This window comes from Letharia columbiana (assembly GCF_014066305.1).
Source record: "Letharia columbiana isolate WasteWater2 chromosome Unknown Sc0000002_s0, whole genome shotgun sequence".
Lineage (NCBI taxonomy): Eukaryota > Fungi > Ascomycota > Lecanoromycetes > Lecanorales > Parmeliaceae > Letharia > Letharia columbiana.
In genome coordinates, this window is record NW_023501038.1 from 1,524,993 (window position 1) to 1,546,804 (window position 21,812).

A 21,812-nucleotide genomic window follows, 5' to 3' on the forward strand; every position below is an offset into this window, starting at 1 on the left:
CAACTCCCTCCTCCGCCGTCTCCCCCGACCAATCAATGGCCCCGAGAGACTACGGACGCGAGGAAGATAAACACCCGGCCGTGTTTTGGGATTTTTTCCTCGCCGTGGGTGGAGGACCGCGTGCTTGGGGAGGGGTCGGCGATGAGAGGAAGGGGTTGGGGGGGGAGGGGGTGGTATTGACATCCTGCCACCGTTCGGGACGGTCTTCACACGTCTAACGAACAAACAGCCAGCCAAGGAAGGCATCGAGCGCGCACCCACGCCTGCGACCGCGACGGCGATGTCGTTCCTTGCCGAGCTCGTCCGTACGCGCCTGGCCCAGCGGTTGACGACTGCGACGGTCGTGCTGGAGGCCACATTCAGCCGGGCATGGCGTACATTTTCTATCTACAATCAGTCATGATGGTGTTTGTTTTTTTCCCCGCTTCCGAAGCGACGAGTAGCGCTGGTTGGTTGGTCGGGATGTCTAGGATTTCTGTTCTTTCTTTCTTTCTTGCCTCATTTGGATGATCCACATCTGGATCATAGAGCGGGGAATCCCTTCCATTCGTCATGCATCCATCCATTCAGACGGAAGAATATCCGTCAAAGAGGAGACTTCTTTCTCCCCCCCACCAACCCCAACCCCAACCCCAACCCCAACCCCATCTTCCAAGCAACCCCATCTCCCAAACCCCCCCCTCACATCCAGAGCCAAAAGGCCTCCGCGCGCCGTCATCAATGATACGATGAGGCCTGAGCGAACCCCACATCCTCGCGACCGCAACTCTCATCGCTGAAGTGTGGGCTGAGCGACGGGCTCCGTGCGCTGTTTGCGAGCGGAGAAGGTGCCGCGGAGTGAGAAGACGGGGGGGTGAGGGGTTACGGATGAGTCGGGTTGAGGCTGGTGGGATTGGTGGCGGAGGTGGTGGATGAGGGGACGGAGGCGGGAGAGGTAGACTCGGTTCGTGCTCGACATGGTTTGGGTTTCGAATACGACGGTTATGGATGGAAGGAGAATTGAGACTTTTCCGAACTGATCGCCTGGCATTGATCAGGCGTTGGTGAAGGGCTGGCTCAGATCTCTCTTCGGCGGCGTGCAATGATTCATGTCTACAAGGGTTCATTGTGTTTGAGGCATTGCATTGCTTCTCCGTATTTCCAGCTATGTACAAAGCAATGCCACGATATCAATCTCAGCCAAGGATAGCGAAGACAAGATGGACGACCTGCACGTCTGCCATCGAGTCTTCACTACCTCGCCCTAACCATAACGAAAGAGAGTATGCTGCACGATCCGCTTCTAAATCGCTTGGAACCATTTGCTGTGAACCCTTCGCTTGATATCCCTTCGCTCAAGTGCATACGACAAGATCCAGCGCCTTTTGCAAATGCCCGACTGACTATTAGTGTATGTAGCATGGTATCGTCATGAAGTCTTGAGAGGCGTGAATTATGCGAAGCCGAAATACTCGCTTCCAGCCGTCATGGCCGTGTAGACTTGTTGTCTGAGGGCTTCGTAGCTCTCGTATTCTGGAAGATCAAGTTCTGAGGAGGGAGTCAGCTACTGGTGTTAGTCTTGTGGGGTGAATGTGCTTACGATTGAAGCAAGTATGCGAGCTAGGCAATCTGTCCTTATTGCCGTAGTCCCGGTGGATGTTAAATCTGCTAAAGCCATTCATACCCTCAAGCTGGCCAAAGCCGTTGAGAGGCACTTTGCTGGTGCCTGTAACGAATTGTAGAAGCTTGGCTCGTTCCTCCTTGTCAAATGAACGGACTGCGCGCCAGAACCATTGAATCTGTGGCGACGAAGCTTGGTAGTTGTGGTATTCAGTATGGTTCTTCCAATCGTCGACATCGATATCGGGCAGACCAGAGATGAGCAGCTCAAGTTCTTGCTCATTAAAGATCGCGATCAACTCCGGCGGGACAATGTCGTGGAAGCCTGTTTATCGTCAGTATAGGAATTAGGATCGCCAGCCAAGGAATCTTACCCTGCAAGAACATCTCTAATTGTGCTTGCACAGATCCCGTAAGACGGTACTCCACCACGAGCTGAACGTACTCATGCTTGTTTTCCTCGGTGACCGGAATGTTGCGACCTTTCTCAGTAAGATCCACGACCTCGGTAACGCCGAAGTCATCAGTCTCAACGGAGAATGTTTCTGTGATGATTTCCGTGATATCATTCTCCAGCATCCACAGCAGGGACTTGTAGTAGTCCAAGTCCAAAGTCTCCATATCCTTGATTGACACCGTCTTGCCAAGCATTCGCTTGTAGACAGCTCTACTGAAATGGCAGTCTAATGCTCGACCTTCGTAGAGAGCTTTGCCGATGATGCGACCGATGAACTTGAAGAACATGAGATGCTCTTCGTTGACTTTGCTGAGCTTATTGGGGTGGAACGTGGTACGATCGGAGGCGACTGGAATGAACAGAGCATAGTCTGGGTTGAACATCTGTCGCGAAAGGACTTGGAACCATTCTCGAGTCACTCCACCAGCGTCAACTCCCTCTTCACCATGAAAGCGAATGCTGAGCTTGCCGTACTTGATTTCGTCACCAGTTTTGTAGGATAGGTTTTTGAACGAGTCAAGGAAGACCTGATCACGACGGACAGATAGCTGTAAGGGGGGCTGAGGATGTCTCGCTTCTGTGCCGCGAGAGTGTAAGCGTCGAGTGAAGTAGTTGCGCTTATTGTCAAACTCCAAGACTTTGGGGTTTTTAACCAGCAGTGAGAACGTGCCACTCATGAGCTTGGGGTTGTGTCTGACAAGGTCATTGAGGATCTTACGGTGGTCTTCAGTGAATTTGAAAAAGAGGCTCTCCATGAAGGATTCTGGCGGAGGGCTTGTGATGGCGAACTCTTTGGCGGCTTTAATCACTGGGATGTCCTTTAGTGTCGTGTTCTTGCAGACGACCATGAGTGCCTCAATCAGTGGTAAGAGTATGGTGGCAACATTAAGCGAACCGTCGCCTTGACGAATGCTGTTCAGGCACTCGCTGAGCTTGTTCCAGAGCGAGCCGAAAGTCGGGTTCTCGTACAACATCGTAAGTAGATCCTCTTTCGGTGTGGAGCTCTCGGCCGATTCCCCTTCGCTATCTACAGCAGACGTTGTCTTGCCACCGATGTGCTTATGGTCAAACAAGTAGTCCAAAGCAGTGAGTACACGAAGGAGCTTGGCTTGATCTGACGATGCAGGGGAGAATTTGGTAAGAGCCATGCCTTGGATGTCAGTACCGGAGGTGGCTTGTTTGATTTGTGGTACCAGCTCGTCGAGATCCTGCAAAATAGAGTGGCCCAGATCTTGAGCTTGTTCGATCAATCCTTTGCCGAAGACTTCCTTCGCCCCTGGAATGCCCGAAAGATTGTTGATGGTCGATAGCGTGTCTCGGAATGTCTTTGCGCTGCATTCACGAGCTGCAAGGATGTTGACCACGAGTCGAAGATTCTCCTCAGGCACAATAGGCGGTGTCAGATCTCGAGCCTTCTTTGTCATTTCGTCCGTTGGCTTTTTCATCTCCTTCTCTTTGGCTTGACCCGCCGTTGGCCCTGCGCTGGTTTCCTGGCGTGTCTCACCGTCTGCTTGAACATCCATCATAGGGGACGTGCTCTCCTCTATTGAAGGCTCGGCTGTCTGGGCGAGGTCTTGCACGGCGTGATCGGCTATCACTCCCTCGGAGCCGTTGGTGGGCTCTCGCGGAGCTCCCACAGCTTTCGGCTCTTCTGGCTTATCCTTGTCTTTCCGGAGCAGCATTGTCAACGGATTAGTAACGCTCTGCAGTAGGCTAGAGAGTTGCTCCATGCAGCCAGAGCTCTCCATGATGAGCTTACGATCCAACAGACTAAGCAAGGCGTTCAGTGCGAACTTGGACGCCTTATTTTCTTTGGCTTTGCCTTTTCGATTGGCTTTCGTTTTCATGCCTGATGTGACTTCGTGCTCCTCGAGGAAGAACGCTGGAATATGAGGGTTGTATTGCGTCAACGAAACAAGTGCGCTCAAGCACTGTTGGATGACCATCAGAGGGGTTGCCTCCATGTTGCTGGCAACGGATGCCATTGGTCCGGTAAGGGTCCGCTTTAGTGGCTGAGGCGTCTTCGGGGTAATTGGCTGTTTGGCTCGAAGCGAAAGGTGGGTAAAACTTCGCTCTATAGCATTGACATCGGTGCTGCCGTCTTGGAGAATTGAAAGTAAAAGGCTTATGACCTCTGCACGATTCTGGCGATTCCTAGACACGTCATGGAGAATACCATTAAGGGATTGACGGGAGCTTCCTTGTTGAGGTACGAACATCAGGCGGAGCAAGGTTGCAACGCCGGCTTTGTCGAGCATTTGCACAATTTGCTTTCGCGGAGGCTTCTTTGCAGCGGGCTGCGGAGGTCGTCCGTCGAGTATCTGGCGTACCAGACCATTGGCTCGACCACCACGACCAGCAATTCCTGCAAAACGATGCATAGGCCGATTCCCACCTAGAGCTCGAGCTTCTGCTGCAATCTCTTCAGGGAGCTGAGCGAGAATCTCCTCGTCTTGCTCCATTAGAACGTTCTGTCGAAGTGCTGGGTCAAGGGAAGCGAAGAAGCTCGCAGGGTCCATTTCTTCCGCACGAGCAGACCCACCACCGCTAGCAGCCTGTTGTCTTCTACGGGCTTCTTCTCGTTCACGTCGTCGTCGATCTTGTGCTTCTTGCTGGAGTAATTCTTCTCGAATCTCAGGAGGAAGGGCTTCAAGAAATTCGCGGCTGATATCAGTGGGCTCTTCGCCGGCAGCAGCGGCCTCAGATCGCTGAATCGCAAGCTGGGACATAAGAACCTCTTCGCGGATCTCTTCCGGTAATGCATCAAGGTAAGCCATGTCGATACCCAGACCGGTGATGTCAAGCTCGCGCCCCCGAATGGTCGTCCGCACTCGCTCTGTTGGTTCGGATGGGCCTGCTGCTGCAGGTTCCTCCACTGACGTTGGGCCTTCTGCATTCTCCGCAATTTCCGCAGGCTCTTCTACTTGTGCGTTCTCCACGCCTTCCATGGCCCCTTCGTCTTCGGTAAGTCCTGATTCTTGGCCCTCAGGAGGCGCTACTTCAGCCCCTGAGGCTGCTTGGGCGGCAGCTGCTTCCCGAGCTTCGCGTTCTGCGTTTTCCTGCTGCTCTTTCATCTCTCGTTCAGCCTTCTCCAGCGCTAATCTCTCTTCCCTCAACTTCTCTCGGTCTTGCCTCTCCTCCTCCGCTCGACGCTTGCTCTCCTCGTCTTCCCGCTTTTTCTTCTCAACTGCCGGAGGTACTAGGATGCGAAGTAGGTGTTCCGTTATGCGCATAGCCTTTTCGATATGAGTGTTGCCGAAGAGAAGTCGAGATTCTTCTTGCCATCGTTGATAGGTGACCGCCGGTGAGACCACTGCCTGTTGAGGGTTCCCTTCTCGGTTAACCCGAGAGGCCTCGTGGTGTGCGTGTCCCCGAACACCACCGAGGAGGTTCTCAATATCACGTGGCAATGTGAGTGCGCTTCCAACGGCGCCTCCGCCGATAGATATTTGCACAGCCCCACCCGGGCCACCAACAGCACTAAAGCCCATTCCGCCGATATCACCTCTTCGACCCACGGATGCAATGAGGCTATTGAGAAACGAGACAGGACTGTCAGCAGATATCATACCACGGGGTCGTCGACCAGGCTCCATCCCGTGAACCCAGTAGTCATCAAAATTCGCGGCAGCGTCTGACAAATCCGCTGAGCGTTGACCTCGTGTTCCGCGCGAGGGCTCTGGCGCCACACTGCGTTGCAATAGTGGATTGCTATTGTCGTCATTTGAGCGGGGTACGCCCGCAGGCCGGTGAGAACGGTAAGATGACAGGTGTGTAAGGTGTGTGCGAGGGTCGTTCAATGAGCCAGGGAAAGAAGACCAAAGATCAGGCATGCGACGAGGATGGTGATGATGGTGGTGATGCCCTCTTGGCAATGGCAAGCCTGGATCATCATCAGGATCCCAACCAAAAGGAGGCTCAGGCATCCCAGGCTCCTCGTCATCATATTCGGGCTGGAACATGACATCTTCATCTTCATCTTCATTCTCATCTTCGTCGTCTTCATCTTCCTCATCATGCTCGTGTCCGACGACATCGTCCATATATCTACCTCCAATACCTTCTTCGAGGTCCATGGCGAGACCCCCGGGGCCATCTTCAAGTCCTTCGAGACGCTGAAGAGCAGCTTCTGGGCCTCCAAACTCTCGAACGATATCTCTCACAGCACTCTCGGCATCCTGGGTGTCTTGACTGAAGCCCCGGTCAAGGTCGTTTTCCTCATTGTAGCGTGCGATGTCTTCTCCATCCTCGTCTTGCCAGTCTTCGTCTTCACCTTCGGCTAGGCTAGCATTCTCGCTATCGCCAGTGATTTCATCGATGACTTCCATTTCATTGTCTTCGTCCATATCTTCGGAATCGTCCTGGTCTTCATCGTCGTCACTTGGCTCATCGTCTTCCGCATCGATGACCACCTCGACGTCCATCCCAGGGTCTCCGTGAAGGCCTTCAATAGGGCCCGCTTCTCCAAGATCTTCATCCTCATCGCTAATGACTTCATCGTCACGTTCCATGCCCTCCTCGTACTCCAAGCCTTCCTCGTACTCATCGTCGTACATCTCTTCGTCACCTTCCGAGGACTCCGAGCTTGATTCTTGATCTCTACCTGGCTCAAACATACCGAGGGTGGAATGTCTGAACAGATCTGGAGTCTCTTCTCGGTCGTCATCCATGTCGGAAACTGAGGTGGCAGAAGATATTTCATCTTCATCTGTCGTACCTGGAATGCTAGAGATGCTTGAGCTCTCGCTCAGCACGATAGCTGTGGCTGTGAGTTGCTTGAGTGGTCGGAGGATGTATTTGATAGCGCGCTTGGCAGGTGGGAAATTGAGATCGATATCTGCAATGGAGCCTGTAAGAGCTGCGATGAAGTTCTTTTCGAACATGATCTTGGCTATGGATTTCTGAAACCCTCCTTCCACACCGGGAGAAGGCGTGCCACTAGCAGGGACGAGTCTTCCCATCAACAAGCGGTTAAAAAGATCTGCTAAATCGAGCAAGCGAGCATACTTGACGTCAGGATGCTCTTCTGACGCGTTGGCATCTCTGTAAGCCTTGAGGGCGTGCTCTAGAACAAACTTGCGCACAAAGAGTAAATCGGGTTCGTCGTCCTCGTCTACTGCATCACGCTTGTTGGGATACCCGTTTTCATTGGTCCTGAGGCACAGAGAGACAATAGCTGACATGGCCCAGTTGGACGTGAGATTCTTTTTGCGGTATTCGATGGTGTCCTCGTGGCTCAGAGTGCCCACAGGGATTACATCGTTCAAGAGATAATTGAGAATCGCAGATCGAGGCTTTGAGGGAGTCATTGCTTTGGGATCAGCTTTGCGCGAGAAGTTGATGAATTCGATCTTTGTACGGTTGTAACAATGTAAGAGTTCGGCCAGGCACTGAAGGAGGAAACAGCGATAGACATAAATGGGATGCTGCTCAGGCTTAAATTCAGGCTTCTCGGCCTTCTTGGTGTCGTTAGAGTTGGCGTTCGCCGTTGATGCTGGGCTCGAGGCGCTAGGACCTGATGCTGGAGATGTGATTGCTGAGTCTGCAATATCCAAAGTCTCTGAAGAAGCCTCGGTCAAGGGCTCCTGTGGTTTAGCCAGCTGAGGGTCTGGGGGATCTGGGACTTCTCTGTAGGCCAATAACTGGGAGAGGAGATAATGGATGACGCCACTAGGATGCTCGACGATAGGAGCCTTGGTTTCGGTTGCCCTGGGCTTCTGTGCCTGGTTTTGCTCATCCTCACCATTCAATGGCTTGCTTTCTTCTTTCTGACCCTCTACTTCTCCAACTACGTCTTCACTAGGCTTGGCAGCAGTCAGATCTCGGGTAGACTGGGTCTCCTTTTCTTCTGGTTCCTTGAGTTCTGGCTTGAGGCCCAGAATTTGTGGTTGCTGAGATGAATCATATCTGGGAATCTCAAGCTTCTCATTTGTGACCTCAACGAAGATTTCCGGAGATCTGAGGATGAGGTCGTACATTTGTTTCACGTAGCTTTGAGTGTCGGTGGCACGGCCGGTTCTGGTCTCGAATCTGAACATGATTTCGCTGCGCATGATCTGTCTAACGGTAGCTTCGTCCTCGACGATATGGCGAAGTAGCAGCATGAACGTGCTTGGGAGTCGGTCGATGGTCATACCAGTCAATAGCTTGATCATTATAAAAAGGCGATCTATTTTTCGCTTTTCGCCGAGCTTAGAAGCAATCTCCCGATTACGAGTCAAGATAACCAGGACGCGGACCACGGAAAGGGCGAGCGATTCATCTCTCCCAATTCCAAGCAGGATACCATCTATGGCTTCAAACAACTGAAGCTTCGCATCCAGGGAGACAAGTGGTGGCGGCATGTCAATTATGGCGCCTTTGGGAATCTCTCCACTAGCTGGAATTGACCATTCGATCTTCGATGGCTGTACATCTTCTGCCAGTACCTTCTCGATGACTAGTAGGATTTGGCCAATCCAAGGAGACGCTTGCTCAGGTGGGTCAGAGTAAATCTTGATGAAACCCATAAGCTGCTCCAGGTTCTCGATGAGAAATTCTGTCGTCGCTTCAAAGAAACTCTTGTCTTGGAGGACTAAAGCCAATAGATTGGCGTATGACGCGATTCTTTTGCCGGCAGGCCGGAAGTCTTCCTCCATCTGAAGTGATATCAAAGACTGTACTAAAGTCTCGCCAATTTCGCTGCGCAACTGCTTCGCATCCAATGACTTTAGTGCAGCAGCTTGGATCAAGTCGGCAAGCTCGAAAGTAACGTCGTCATGAACGTTAAGCACATCGAGGGCTCTATCTATGAGATTCTCTCGAACCGTAGCGCGTCCATCGTCAAGATCGTTGACCGTCACGGGATCTGGTGCTTTGGGTGACTCCGGCGCCGTCGGAACTGGTCTTGACTGAGGTTGCTCGTCAGGCCTCTGAGTACCTGTCATCGTTCCCCCACGCTCGGGCATTTCAAGTGGAGTAGGCCTGCCAGGTATCTCCGAAAGGATACTCCGCAAACTGTCATTGCTCATCGCCATGTTGTCGTTCGAGTTGCTGTCAGTCTCAGGTGGGACGCCTGGTGCTGGAGGCGGTGGGGCTCTCAAGCTAGAAGCTGAATCTTCTCCGTCTGCTTCTTCGACTTCGACATGGGTGTCACCTTGGGCTGCTGTGTAATCTCCAGTACGAGTATCAGCCGCGGGAGCTGCGGGCATTGGCGCCTGAGGCTGCTCTTGCGATAGCGTCCCGTTGCCCGCTTGAGCAAGGATTTCGTTCATGGTCTCAGGGTCCATCTCAAATCCTGCAAAGCGCCGGTCTGTAGCGTCAGTTGCCTCGGATGGGGCAGCTGGATCTGGTGCAGGTAGAGTGGCCCCGGACTCTGAACGTTGAGGAGTTGCAGTTACTGGTCGGCGCGCCTTTTCTTGGTCATATTCTGGGATAGGGTTTCTCGCTGCCCCTGGAAAGTGCCTTAAAGCCTGGCAATACTCGATAGCGAGTATCTGTGTATTTTGACATCGGTACAAGGCCTCTTGAACTATCTCAGGATCATAACCGAGATCCGTCAGAGACCGTACTTTGTCGCTGTGAATGCTGTAAACTTTGATAGGAGCTTTTCGTGGAGCGGGTTGTTGGTCCCCACGCTTGAATGCTCCCTGCTCATCACTGCCTTCAAGGACGGTTCGAAGGATTTCGATCAGGCATTTGATGATCGAGACATCCGCTTTGTCCACGAAGTCGGAATCCCACATTCTCTTGACAACAGGGAGGATAGTCATACGTAGTTCCACAAGAAACTGCGAAGGTAGGAAGTAAGTCAACTGTCCTCGATCACGCTCATGTGAAGTGATGGCGTGCGTCTGATTAGACTCCGTGATTGACTTGGACATGGTGATTTGGGCGAAGAAGCTTAGTATGATCCTGATCCCACCTGCAATCGGTATTATTCTAGCTTTGCGATCGGTTTCATCTGTACTCTTGATCAAGGTCTTCGCTGCCTCAAAAAATGTCTCGAGCACCTCCTTAAAAGCTTTCAGACCTCCATCATTTGTGAAAGCTTGAAGTAGAAGGGTCAGGACTTGGGCCGACGGACGATCAGTGGAAGAACCTGAAAACCTGTTATAATCTGTTTCCTGACCTTCGCAACCACGAAACATACCTTCAATGATCAACGTTGAAACAGAAGTCAGGACGACAACCCAGTAGGCGTAACGGTCCTCAGCACATGCAGACTTCTTTGCTGGCTCGTAGCGTAACTGCTCGAGGCTGGCGTTCGACATTGCTTCGGCAACCAAGTAGGCGTTTTGTCGAGCGTAAGCCTCCGGTCGCCTCTTAGCTACCAAAGACTTGCCCAGGTTCTGGAAGAAAAGGACAACCGCAGATGGTATTTGACTTAACACATAGCGCAAGCTTCTCACGTTCTTGAAATGAGCGGTCTTCTCGTCTTTTTCCATGGAAGGTGACTTTGGCTTCTTTGAGTCAGAAGAGCGGGCATTGCTGCTCGGTAAGCCTGGTGCTGTGGCACGCGAGGGAGCTGAGGTCGTTTCGACATCCCCAGGGATCTCATTCCCATTGTTGAGAAAACCAAAGACCGCATCTGCTTCTTCACTACCCATGCCGAAACCTTTGAAACTTGTACCCATCTTCCATGCGTCGGGAAGTCTCTTGAGTAGTAAGATTTCTTCCCATACGCAGACTCGGTGCAGTAAACCAAGGCTCGTGACAACATTTCGATACTTGTCCGCGAGATTGACCTGACTGAAAGGTGTCTGGCTCGATCGCGAACCGAAGATGGGCGCTGAAAACACTTCGGAGAGAATGCAAGTCAGAGTGTGAACATTCACAAGAGACTTGAGAACCGTGGTCCCAATTGGAGCATAAGGGCCTTCATTTTGATCATTGGTGGGACCCTCTGCCACTGATGTGAACTCAGAGAAAAATGCATATTTCCCAGTGTAGTTGTATAGAGGTTGCAGATCATCCAAAGTCTTCTGTGCGCGTTGGAGCAGAGTGGGGAGAACGAGATGAGGCTTCTGCTCGACCATGATGTGGACAACTTTGCTGACCTCTTCGCCACCTTTTTGCATGTTGAAGTCAAAGGGAAGACTTGGCAATGTCGCGAGGTCGAGTATGAGGTTTGCGCCATTTGCTTCGACGAAAAAGGAGCAAAGCGAAGAGTTCTCGAAGAAGCCTTCGAGGAACCGCATAACTACCTCGATGCGTTGAGCAGTGCTGGGCCCGTTCTTCTCGTCCATCTCGTCCATTGCTTCAGGGTCAAGGACTGCTGTAACCGGATATTCTTCACGAATGGGAGATGCTTCACCCATCACCACATCATCATCATTTTCCACCTTTGGCTCCACGGTAGTGCTTTGTTTGGTGCTTTGGTGCTCCCCCGCTGGCACAAGTTTTCCATTTCCGGCTTGAAGCCAAAGCTTAGCTCCACAGCCCTTGGTCTTCGCTCGTGACTTGCACATCTCTCCAACACGCTCGATCATAGTCATGATGTTGATGACGACGGCCATCTTCAGAGTGGGATGATGTCGCACCAGTTCATCGAAAGAGTTACCTAGCATTCTTAGCAGCTCTGATTCTGTGGGAGATAACATTACTTTAATGTGCTCATCGCTTTCAAAAATCCTGAAAAAGCTATCGATAGCTCCGGACTTTTGAAACAATTCCAAACCAGTGTTATGAAGACAAATGGCACCAAAAGCCTGAGGTACAGCCGTGATCGAGTCGGAGGCTGGAAGGATCTCATGAGTCGAGGGATAGACAGCCTGCCGCAATTCCTTGCAATGATCATCTTTCATGAATTTCGCAATGCCACCAGCGTTTGCATGCGCGACTCCTTGCCTAATGACTTCGTCTTTGCTAATGTAGAGCTCGTAAATGGTCATGGGACTTTGAGGTTTTGAATTCAGAGTGATGGCGTCAAGCAGCCCGCTGCTGAGTCCTGCCTCGGAGATGACAGCATAACTCGTAGGCTCATTATGTATGAAGCTGCTCATGATGTTGATGGCTCCGCTCCAGATGCTCGAGCCGAAGACTTTGGGGTTGGTGATGACGATTTTAAGACCAGCTAGGAGCTGGGGAGAGTCTATAAGGTTTCTGAGCAGTCTGTCAAAGTTCGCTGGGCTATTTGCCATCAAGTGGTTGATGAGCTTGAACAACATCCGCAATGTCTGTTGCTGGAAGAAAGGAGTCTGATAATCAACCACATGGCTGCGATATCCTGGATTCAGACCTTCCCCATTCTTCGCACGTTCCAAGGACGAACGGACCTCGTAGGCAATCAGATCGGAAATTGTATCCAGACCTTTTGAGTTGGCAATCGACTGCAGAGCGTCTCGCACCGTATATACGATTGCATTGAGAAAGCTCAGGATTTTTGGTTGGCTACGCTCTGCTTTGTTAGTCCGAAGACCGAGGATCTCTATGAGTATGTCAAGGAGGCCCGCAGCGATGAGATTTTCTCCGGTCCTAGGTGCAGATGGTGGCAAGCATTCGAGTAATGAGAAGACAGCTTCACGTCGTTCCTCGCTCTCGTCAGACTCAGGTTCTTCGCTCGCCATCTCGGCCACAGCTTTGCGAAGAAGGTAGAATAGCACGCCATGGTTGACGTTGACATTCAAAGCGGCACAGACGTCAGGTGCTTTTGTCTTCTGCTTGGCGAGCGCCTCCAGTGTTCCAAGTGCCACCGTCTGCAGTTTGAGCGGAATACCCGATGTTTCATTGCCCGGCGGATGCACCAAGTCCGCAAGTTGATACGCAATTTGGAATCTCCGTGGTTGATCAGAGTCTTGCTGCAGTATCTTCTGTTGAAACATCACATCTGGATATATGTAGGCTAGATTGGTGATTGCCAGCAAGCGTATCTTCACGAGTTCCTGCCGCATGGAAACGGAGGTGGCGATGGCCTTGGCATTCCTGATCCGAGTCAATAGCTCGTAGTGCGAGTCCTTAGGGAGGTTCTGCAGCCCATCGTTCAAGACATCCTCCACCTGCGAAGATGCTATCTGGGAGTAAGGAATCTCGACTTGTCTCATCCCTCCAACGGTCGGCTCTTCGGACTTTGCATTGGATAGAGCTGTAGATGCTTCAGGAGACTCATCAGAGCTTGACAATCGGCTAGGCCGAGACAAGCCTGATGGTCGTCTTGTAGGGGTAGGGGTCGGAGGCGGCTTCTGATCATCATTCGGTACTGTAGCTGACTGATAGTAGGTCAAGAGGACTGAGCCCCAGTCTTCCCAGCTCGATGAGTGGTGTGCTATTTTCTCTGCAGTGGGAGCGTACTTCGCTGACCCGTTCACCGAAGTCTTCACGTCTTGAGTCAAAGTCGACAAGTCATTGGCGTTGACGGAAACTGAAGATGTTGCCTTCGAAGCATGTCCCTTTTCTTTACCTTTCACTATAGGCGTAGCTGAATTAGCAGACGCAGAGGCCGACGACGATGACTTCGTAAAAGGATTTGCAAGCTTTTGCATCTTCTCAAGATCGATGTTGTAATGTAATTGTAGCAAGCTGTTATTCAGGTGTTGGCTAGTCTGGGCTCCTTTTTGACGAGAAGCGTAATAGCGATGGGCAAGACGAGCTGCAAGTTGGAGAGTGGCGGAAAGCAAAGATAAACTGGTTGTGTTGAGGAGGTCTCCCAGGCGTTCGCTACTGGCATACAAACTTCGATTGCCACAATTTTCCAGCAATTTGCGTGAGAAGTTCAACATGTCCTCCACAAGTTGTCGATCTCCATCTGGTCCGAAGCCCAATTTTTTCAGCTCTGCGTCGTTGGTTGGTGTACCTTTTGCAGCTTCGTTTTCTTCGGCAACGCCTTGAAGCAATAAGACGCATCCAAAAGGCCGTACCTGAGGTCCGACATTGAGGCCATACTCCCGAACGAACTGTTCAAGTATATTGTCGAATCGATTGAAGAGAGGAATCCAGTGGTAAACATCTCCTTTTGGGAATGCCCATCGAATAGGAAAGCTTCTGAAGTGTCGTGGCAGCTGGGATATCGGGAGGATACTTGCTGTACTCACGAACTCCGCTATGGCGGGAGGCTATAGAAATGAACGCATTAGTACGTCGCAGCTAGCTAATTTCATAACGTAGGTGGAGCTATAGAAGTACCAGAGTCTCGTCATGCTTTGGGCCCGCTTCCTTCTTAATTCGCCCCATCGTGACAGCTGAGTGAGTGTAGAACACTCATGTGTATGTCCGGAACCGATTCCGAGCTCCCCGGTGTATGAAGGCGAGTTTCTAGGTTCAAGTCTGATGGTATGATGTGTGATATTGGAGACGCTCAGATGTTTGTTCGGGAGCTGTTGAGGGGTTCGCTCCTGCCTTGTCAGCAAAGCAAAGTGTAAGGTGGTGTTACCCTGAAGTTTGTATGTTGTAGGCTTTCTTATAGTGGAAAATGTGCAAGACGTTGGAACACCAGACTCCACGTCAAGATTCGAAGGAAAAAAGAACGTGTTGAAGATCAGGGAGGTAGGATGGAAAGGCGGAAGCTTGTGGTAGATTGAAGAAAGCTTAGCGGTGCAGGTCGCCGGCTTAGATGTGAGAGTAGTAGATGAGGTTGTAAGATGCTGCCTTGTAACTGAGAGCGGGGTGATGGGTGTGATGAGGAAGGTGAGATGCGCGTGAAGGTGCAGAGCCTTGAGGAGTTTGCTCTAGTAGGTAGAACCGCAAGGTGAAGGACCGGAACAAAGTTTCGATATTCCCGGGTAGAACGCTAGCCTAAAATGGATTTACGATCACTGTTCGTTACGAGTCGGATCAGGGTGCAAAAGAAGCCGAATAGAGAAGTCTATGTCTAATAAGGGCTATCGCAATACAATACATAGTCCGGGTCGCTTTTGGTCCATACAGCAAAGGGACACAAATCCATGCAGGCTCGCTTTTCTACCAATACCCTTCCTCAGACTACAGTCGTCAAGATGGCAGAGAGCTCTTCCGATAGCTGAACATATTCTTACATCAAGGCATAATTTCATCGCTTTCCTCCCGATATAGACCAGTCCAATCACGCTTTCTCCGGTGGCAGATCTCCATCCCACCGCACCTTCATCGTAGTTGGGACAGGAAAGTATCTCGAGTGATCCGCAGTCATATATAGGGTGACGCCTCCTGGGCCGGCAATCTTTTTAATCTGTCCCTGTGTCCCTGGCGCTCTTCTCAGGTTGTCGAGCTTGCCCACCGTCTTCAGCATCGTCATCATAGCTAGCTTGCTCACTCCATACCCCAAACACTGGTGTGGTCCCTGGCCGTAGTGGATATACGAGTCCATGGGTCTGTCGAGCTTGACAGTTTCTGGCTCTGGAAAGGCGAGTGGATCTTGAGATGCTGTGACACAGTCTACAAAGACTTTGTCCCCGGGGATCACATGGACCTTTCTGTCGCCGTCCTGTATGGTTGCCATTGTTGCTACATCGCGATACACGCCAACCGTGGCCCTCATCCTAGTGCCTTCCATGAAATAGCGAAGGATCAAGTCATCGGCTTCCGGGGTGTCGAGCTTAGCCAGCCTATTGATCTCTTTCAGATGTCCGGCATTTTCGGGTTCGAGGTAGAAGTCAAGATTCTGGGCGAACAACTGGGCTTGGTTGGCTATCATACCACCCGCAGTTGGCAAGATTTGAGACCAGATAATGTCTTTCGTCGAGAGGCCGCTCTTGAACAATTGATGAATCATGTGCAAGCCATATTCACTCAGTGCGCTGTGCTTGTGAAAGAAGCCGAGGATGGTATTTAAAACGGCTGGTTCCTTGGCCTCGGGTATGACCAACGTTTCCATTATCTCACCAAGAAGCTGAGTGAGTGTGCGTGCGGCTTGGCGAAGAGGAAAGCTGTTGGCGGGATCTACATCAAAGAAGATGCAGATGAACACTAGAGCCATTAAGCTATAGAGTTGGCTTTCAGTATACACCCCTGTCGGATTCTTCGCCGTCCTCAATGGAAGGCAGAAGACCTGTTCAATGTTGTCAGTCCAGCACCAGAAAGGTCTGGCTATGGTATTGACTCACCTCTGCAGAAAAATGTACTTGAGCTAGATTGCCGACATCTCGAATTATATCAACCTGGTTTGTCCCAGAAACCTTGGAAGACTTCTCGCGGAGAAGCTGGAGCGTGATTTTCTCGTAGAAAAGTTTGACCTCGTCCTCCCACTTGTTGTGGTACAGGGCAGTATCCATCACACGGCGTGATTTGGCATTGACAGGCGCGTCTCCAGAGAGCATGAAATCAGCTCCAAATTCTTTACCACTGTTGTGCATGAGATATTTGATTGCCTTGCCCCAGGTAACCTTGAAATTCTGCTGATTTTCGAGAGTGGATTTACAAGCAGCGTAAGATGTAATCAGCGTTGGCTGTTGTATGGGAGCTGGTCTGCCAAAGTCGTACTTGTCCACCTGTTCAAGCTTAGACAGAATGACATGGTTCTCTTCCGGGACGACCAAGGGGTAGTGCGCGTAAATCGAATTTGGCTGGAAATGATTTGGGAATGCTCTCAGGAAGAGCTTGTAGAACACATGGCCATGGTCCACTGTCACATCCGACGAGGCCTCGTGGAAGCCCCAATTGGTCAGGTTATTGGGGGTATAGTCGACTGTGTAAAATCTGTCTCCACGTATGAGGGCCACAGCATCAGAAAGTACAGCTCTAGAGATAGTGTAGTCGGTGCAAAGGCCACTGCCAGCTTCGAAATCCGTTAGAGGTTTAGCCTCTTCAACTACCAGACCGGGATATAATTCGACGAGGTCGGGTTCATCGTAGAAGTGCTTGAGCGCATCAGCAATTTTTGGATCACTGTTGATACTTTCGAACGATGTGTGCTTTTCCAAGTTGAAGAAGGCTCGAAACTCGTTAAGAGTAGCCAAGTTCCACGATCGTGCTTGTTTGATTCCGAGGATCTCGACGGCTTTGAGAATGGCCGGAACGTTTGTCGAGCCAAAAGCACCAGCCACGTCTTCGGTTCCGTCGGCGAGAATTTTGACCAGTGCATCGTCATCCAGACTCCCATCTGCGGAACGCTGGAGGTTAGCGAACGGGCGTTCTTGGGGATCGGAGGAAAGGCCAGATTCCCATATGCCAAGGCCTGTGAGAAATTGTGTCATGTTGACTTGGCTTGGGTCTTTCCCGTCAAATAGTCTCGCATACTCCTCCTGGGTCCACCTGTCATCCTTTTCGGATACGCATGCGTGCCATCGGTAGACGAGGTTGAACTCTGCAGAGACTTGATTACCTGGAGTACCATTGGCGGTCGGGCCAGTAAGTGTGACTGTCCGAGGGTCAAGATCCCAGTCGCTGTCGGTCCTGTTGAGATTCAATATTGTTCTTACGTAGTCTTTCAGAATGCAATTGACGTATAGACCACAGTTGATAAGACGAGCAGTCTGGAACAGATCGTTATCGTATTTGGTGTAGGCTGTCTTGTCTGCATCATCTTTGGGTTTTGCGAATCTATCGGCTTCGTTGATTGACGCAAGCTGGTCCACCACATAGTTGTGGAAGCGATTAAACATTATTAGCATAGCGCCAACCCCAGGTGGAAATCCCAGAATGCGCTTGTTGCTGAAGCAGTCAGATTTAATTTTGCCGTCCTTGAAGGTACGCATCGCATCCTGCTCCGTCTGATCGCAACCATACAGGGGCGCCAGATCCAGATATGAAGATGTCTTCGTCTTGGTAGTGTCCCAGCGGTCCGTACGGAATAGATCATGTATGATGATAGATGCGAGATAGAAAAGCATGCTGGAGAGCTTGGCAGGATGAGGCTTGAACCGGTCCCGAGCCATCAGATTGTCGAATAAATCTCCGGGATCCGGAAGGTCTGCATTTTGCACGGTCTGCGGACGCACACTGCGGGCATAATGGGTATTTGCAGCTCCTACTTGAGGAGCCATAGTGTTATTGAATGAGCCATCGGCGGCTCGATACCTGTATTCGTTGCCAAGCTGTGCAGGTGGAGGGTGCTGAAGATTATCGTACAACTGCTGGACAATCTCATTGTTGAGTATACCGGCCTCTTTGTTATTCGCCGGTAGCTCGCTTGCCAACTTTAAGAGCCTTTCCATGAGGTAAGTCTTGTCGTTCACAGGATCACCGGTCAATGTGGACTTAGCCTGAGCTATCAAGGTCGAGACATCGCCCGGCCGTAGATTTACCAGGTCCGTCAGAAGCCCAGTGGGCTTTGTATTTGCAATGTAAGATCCATCGCCAGTCTTGGTTGGCAGGGGTGCTGTAGTAGCCTTGATCACGCCGACCACGGATTGAAACGCGTCTTCGACCTTCTCGCGGAAGGTGGCATGCTGCTCTGGAGGCGTGGCGGGCAACTGTGATTCGTTGGCTGCCATCTTTGAAGTGCCTGGAACTTCGTTACAGGTGGAGTTGTCCTGGACGACAATGGGATAACGACTTGATGGTGCTGATTGGTCGGGGTTTATGTATAGGAGTATGAAGAGTGCCGGCTATAGGACAGAAGGAAATGTGAGAGATCAGAAGGTAGCAGAGATATATAGAGGTCGACCTGTGGGTGGAGCAGGTGTCTCCTCGCTGATGGAAGACAGGTTTCGGTTTTGCCGCTAGCAATGAGTGGATGTTTTCACGGTCTATAAAATTTCTGGAAATCCTGAAGATCCTGGGGAATTCAGGGTGCGGAAAGCAGTGACTGTGTATGTATATAGTTGAGATATTATAATATTAGAGGAGATGCACCGCGAGGGAGGAAGGGGGCTTTGGAGTTCGGATAGTCCGAGCTTGAGGAAGCCTTTTAATACTTAGCTGCTGAAGCATTGACGGAGCGCAGTACACATGTATCAAGCTCCGCATCTAAAAATATTACAAGAAAGCCGTTGCGTCTATTGGGCGTCAGCTGGAGTAAGCGGTAGCATCCAGTGGAGACGTTTTAGCTACGCCGGATACCCCTGACACCACAGGATAATCGAATCGACGCTCTCACCACCATCATCAGCAGAACGGCTAGATTTCAGCATGCGGCAGCACTGGTCTCGTCCGAAGCTAGAATCATAGAATGCACAACATACTTCAATGTAATGGCTCGAATGATGCGGCGTGACCGACCAATGCAGCCAAAGGAGCTCAGCCTCAAAAGCTGGAAAGCCTCGGCTTGCAATCTCACTGGTTGGCATGTGCCTTTTGTGAAGAGGCAAAGCGGTCGTAGACCATAATCTGTTCTAGTGCGCAAGGATAATGATGATGCGCAGCAAAGTAAACATACGAAAATACGACCATCGTAACGACGATGGGCGGACAACGTTTCAAAGTTGATGGTGTAGTCTTTGAAGCTGAGTGGCTGAAGATTACGTGCGAAATTAAGATTGCCCTGAAGATCCGCCTTGCTCCCTGGAACGAAACGGCGCTTCTTCTGCGCTTCGGCCCCCGTAGCTCTGGTCTTGGCGCGCCATTTGTTCCATACTTCCCAGACCCACACAGCATCAGGAGCCTCCACTTCATACTCTTCATCGTACTCTTCATGACACCGTACCCTTCATTCTGCAATGAGACTTTTCCTCATCCGCCACGGTGAAACAGTCGATAATGTAGCCCAAGTATAGTGAGAGTCTCTGTCTCTACGGCCAGATCTCTGTGTGCTAACGCCATCTAGTGCTGGAGTCAAAGACTCCGCCCTGACCGTCCATGGCAATCTGCAAGCTGAACGATTGGGGAAATACTTTGCGGAGAATGGGCTACGTTTCAGAAGAATATTTTCCTCTGACCTGCAGCGTGCTTTGAAAACTGCAACTGCGATACGCCTGGCACAGCCCCTGCCTGACTGTGATGCGGCACCTGAGGCAAAATTACAAGTCACTGCGCTTACGGTCTTGCGGGAGCAGGACTTCGGATTCTACGAAGGGAAACCGTTTTATGCCCGTCCTAAGGATTCTACTAGGTCAGGAAAGGAGAACCACCGATCTCAACATCAGGATGATCCCGACTTCAAGGATGTCGAGTCGAAGGAGTCGATGGCTTTGAGGATGTCGAGATTCCTTCACGATCATCTAGTGCCCGCCATACGGAGTGAATCAGTGGAGCTCACCAGCGACATTGTGGTCGTATCCCATGGGATAATCTTGTCCCAGCTATGGAGATGCTTACTCACGCTCCTTGCAAAAAATAGCATCACTCTATCTCAAGGGCTCTCTGTGGGCACTGGTGGCATCACGCCCCTTGAACATCTTGGCGGATGGTCAAACACCGGTTACCTGGAGCTAGACATTCTGAAGAAAGAGTCAGCCGCTACAGGCGAGCTGGCAATATCTACTGCTGCGCCGCACACTTTTAATTCATCTAACGCCGACAACGACGCGTCTTCACCATTACACCAATACAAGGTTGTCATCAAGACCGTTAATGGAAAAGAGCATTTGAAGGGTCTAAAGCGCACCAGGGGTGTTGGCAGCTCAAGGTTCGACGAGAGCCAAAAATCCATTGAGTCGTTCTTCAAGAAGAGGAAAGTGTGAAGACTATTCGCAGACAACCAGTCAAAACTCACACCGACAGACGACATTTGGGGCTCATGGATTTGAGACAAGAGCAAAACAGGCATTGATGGCGTACAGCGGTCTGCTGGCGTGGAGGTCCGCGGAAAGATATCACTCGTTTCCATCGAGACCTTGTTAGCCAACGCTGCTCAGCTCCAGCCGACTGCACACGCTGACACCAGCAACCATATTATCAATCGTATGGCCACTGCAAAGCCCCACTCAGCCAATGAAATACCCGGTTGACGGATGATAGAGCTGCTATAAGATTTAAGGATGTCGGACTTCCAAGGCATATGAGGGTCGTGGTAAGCTTACCCATATTACTATCTTCATCTCCTTCCATTTTCCATGATGAAGCACCTTATCACATATCACAGACCTGATCGGAAATATCATGTCGAGAAAACTATTGTACCAACTGCTGTCTGAGGACAAGGATCATCATTAGCTCTACTACTGCTCTTGTATAGAAGTCGGCTAATGTAGGAGAGGAGTATACAGAACAGTGCAGCCATAATTTCGGCAGAATGCACGCAGAGGAGTGGGGAAAATTGGAAAACCCGCAGGGTTTGACTATTTTTGTGCTTTGCCGCAGGCATGGTACTGGACTGCGATGCCACATCCTACGGGGACGTTGGATAATTACTCTCATGATTCAAATAGAAGAATCCGAAAGCTACTCTTCATACGAGATGTGGCTTGGCTGATAGCGTAGATATCATTTAAAGATTCTCTTTCATTTCGATAAATAAACGCTTTCCCAGACATTATCCCACCAACATGTTTCGCTAACAAGCGCATTGACATTAGGTTTCTCTTTGTCTTCGTGAATTGCATCGTGTATAGCCATTGTCTGGTATACAAATGGAATCACTAGCCAGGGTATTCCGAGGTCCAACACCGAATCTACCACGTTCCGCTGAGAAGACCCGAGCTCTGCACACGACAATTATCACTGCATAATTCTGCCGTGCACCTCGATGTTCAAAGGACTCCTCTCTTCGTGTGAAGCACTCTAATGAGAGTCCTTTCCGAACCTTGAAGTCTTATTCAGAAAGCTTTTCACCGTCTTGTACTCGTCAAGTCTGTCAGCGGCATCTTCACCTTGCAGCTATTCGCGTACAAGAATGCGCTTGGGAAACGGTGTCATCGTCATCACAATACAAACAGGATACACAGATCGAGATAGCTCGAGGCATGAAAATTTGCAGGCCAAGGACTGCATTGCTCGTATCGCGCGTTCTGCGCTAGCGAGCACTAGCGCGGAACCCCCCTTCTTTCCC

The 21,812-nt window shown here is 50.8% G+C and overlaps 3 protein-coding genes across 3 annotated transcripts; 1 reads left to right on the plus strand and 2 right to left on the minus strand.

Moving 5' to 3' along the window:
• Positions 1–1,432: 1,432 nt before the first annotated feature.
• HO173_001427 (uncharacterized protein) lies at positions 1,433–14,203 on the minus strand (the record flags this gene model as incomplete). The annotated part of the gene is made up of 5 exons (XM_037303366.1): positions 1,433–1,527; positions 1,580–1,924; positions 1,974–10,136; positions 10,188–14,085; positions 14,156–14,203. 5 exons carry the CDS (start codon positions 14,201–14,203, stop codon positions 1,433–1,435), a joined length of 12,549 nt encoding a protein of 4,182 aa, XP_037170013.1.
• Positions 14,204–15,050: 847 nt separating this feature from the next.
• HO173_001428 (uncharacterized protein) lies at positions 15,051–18,378 on the minus strand (the record flags this gene model as incomplete). The annotated part of the gene is made up of 2 exons (XM_037303367.1): positions 15,051–15,995; positions 16,051–18,378. 2 exons carry the CDS (start codon positions 18,376–18,378, stop codon positions 15,051–15,053), a joined length of 3,273 nt encoding a protein of 1,090 aa, XP_037170014.1.
• A 1,164-nt stretch (positions 18,379–19,542) lies between these two features.
• HO173_001429 (uncharacterized protein) lies at positions 19,543–20,505 on the plus strand (the record flags this gene model as incomplete). The annotated part of the gene is made up of 2 exons (XM_037303368.1): positions 19,543–19,598; positions 19,650–20,505. The coding sequence occupies 2 exons, from the start codon at positions 19,543–19,545 to the stop codon at positions 20,503–20,505; spliced, it is 912 nt and encodes a 303-aa protein (XP_037170015.1).
• Positions 20,506–21,812: the final 1,307 nt, after the last annotated feature.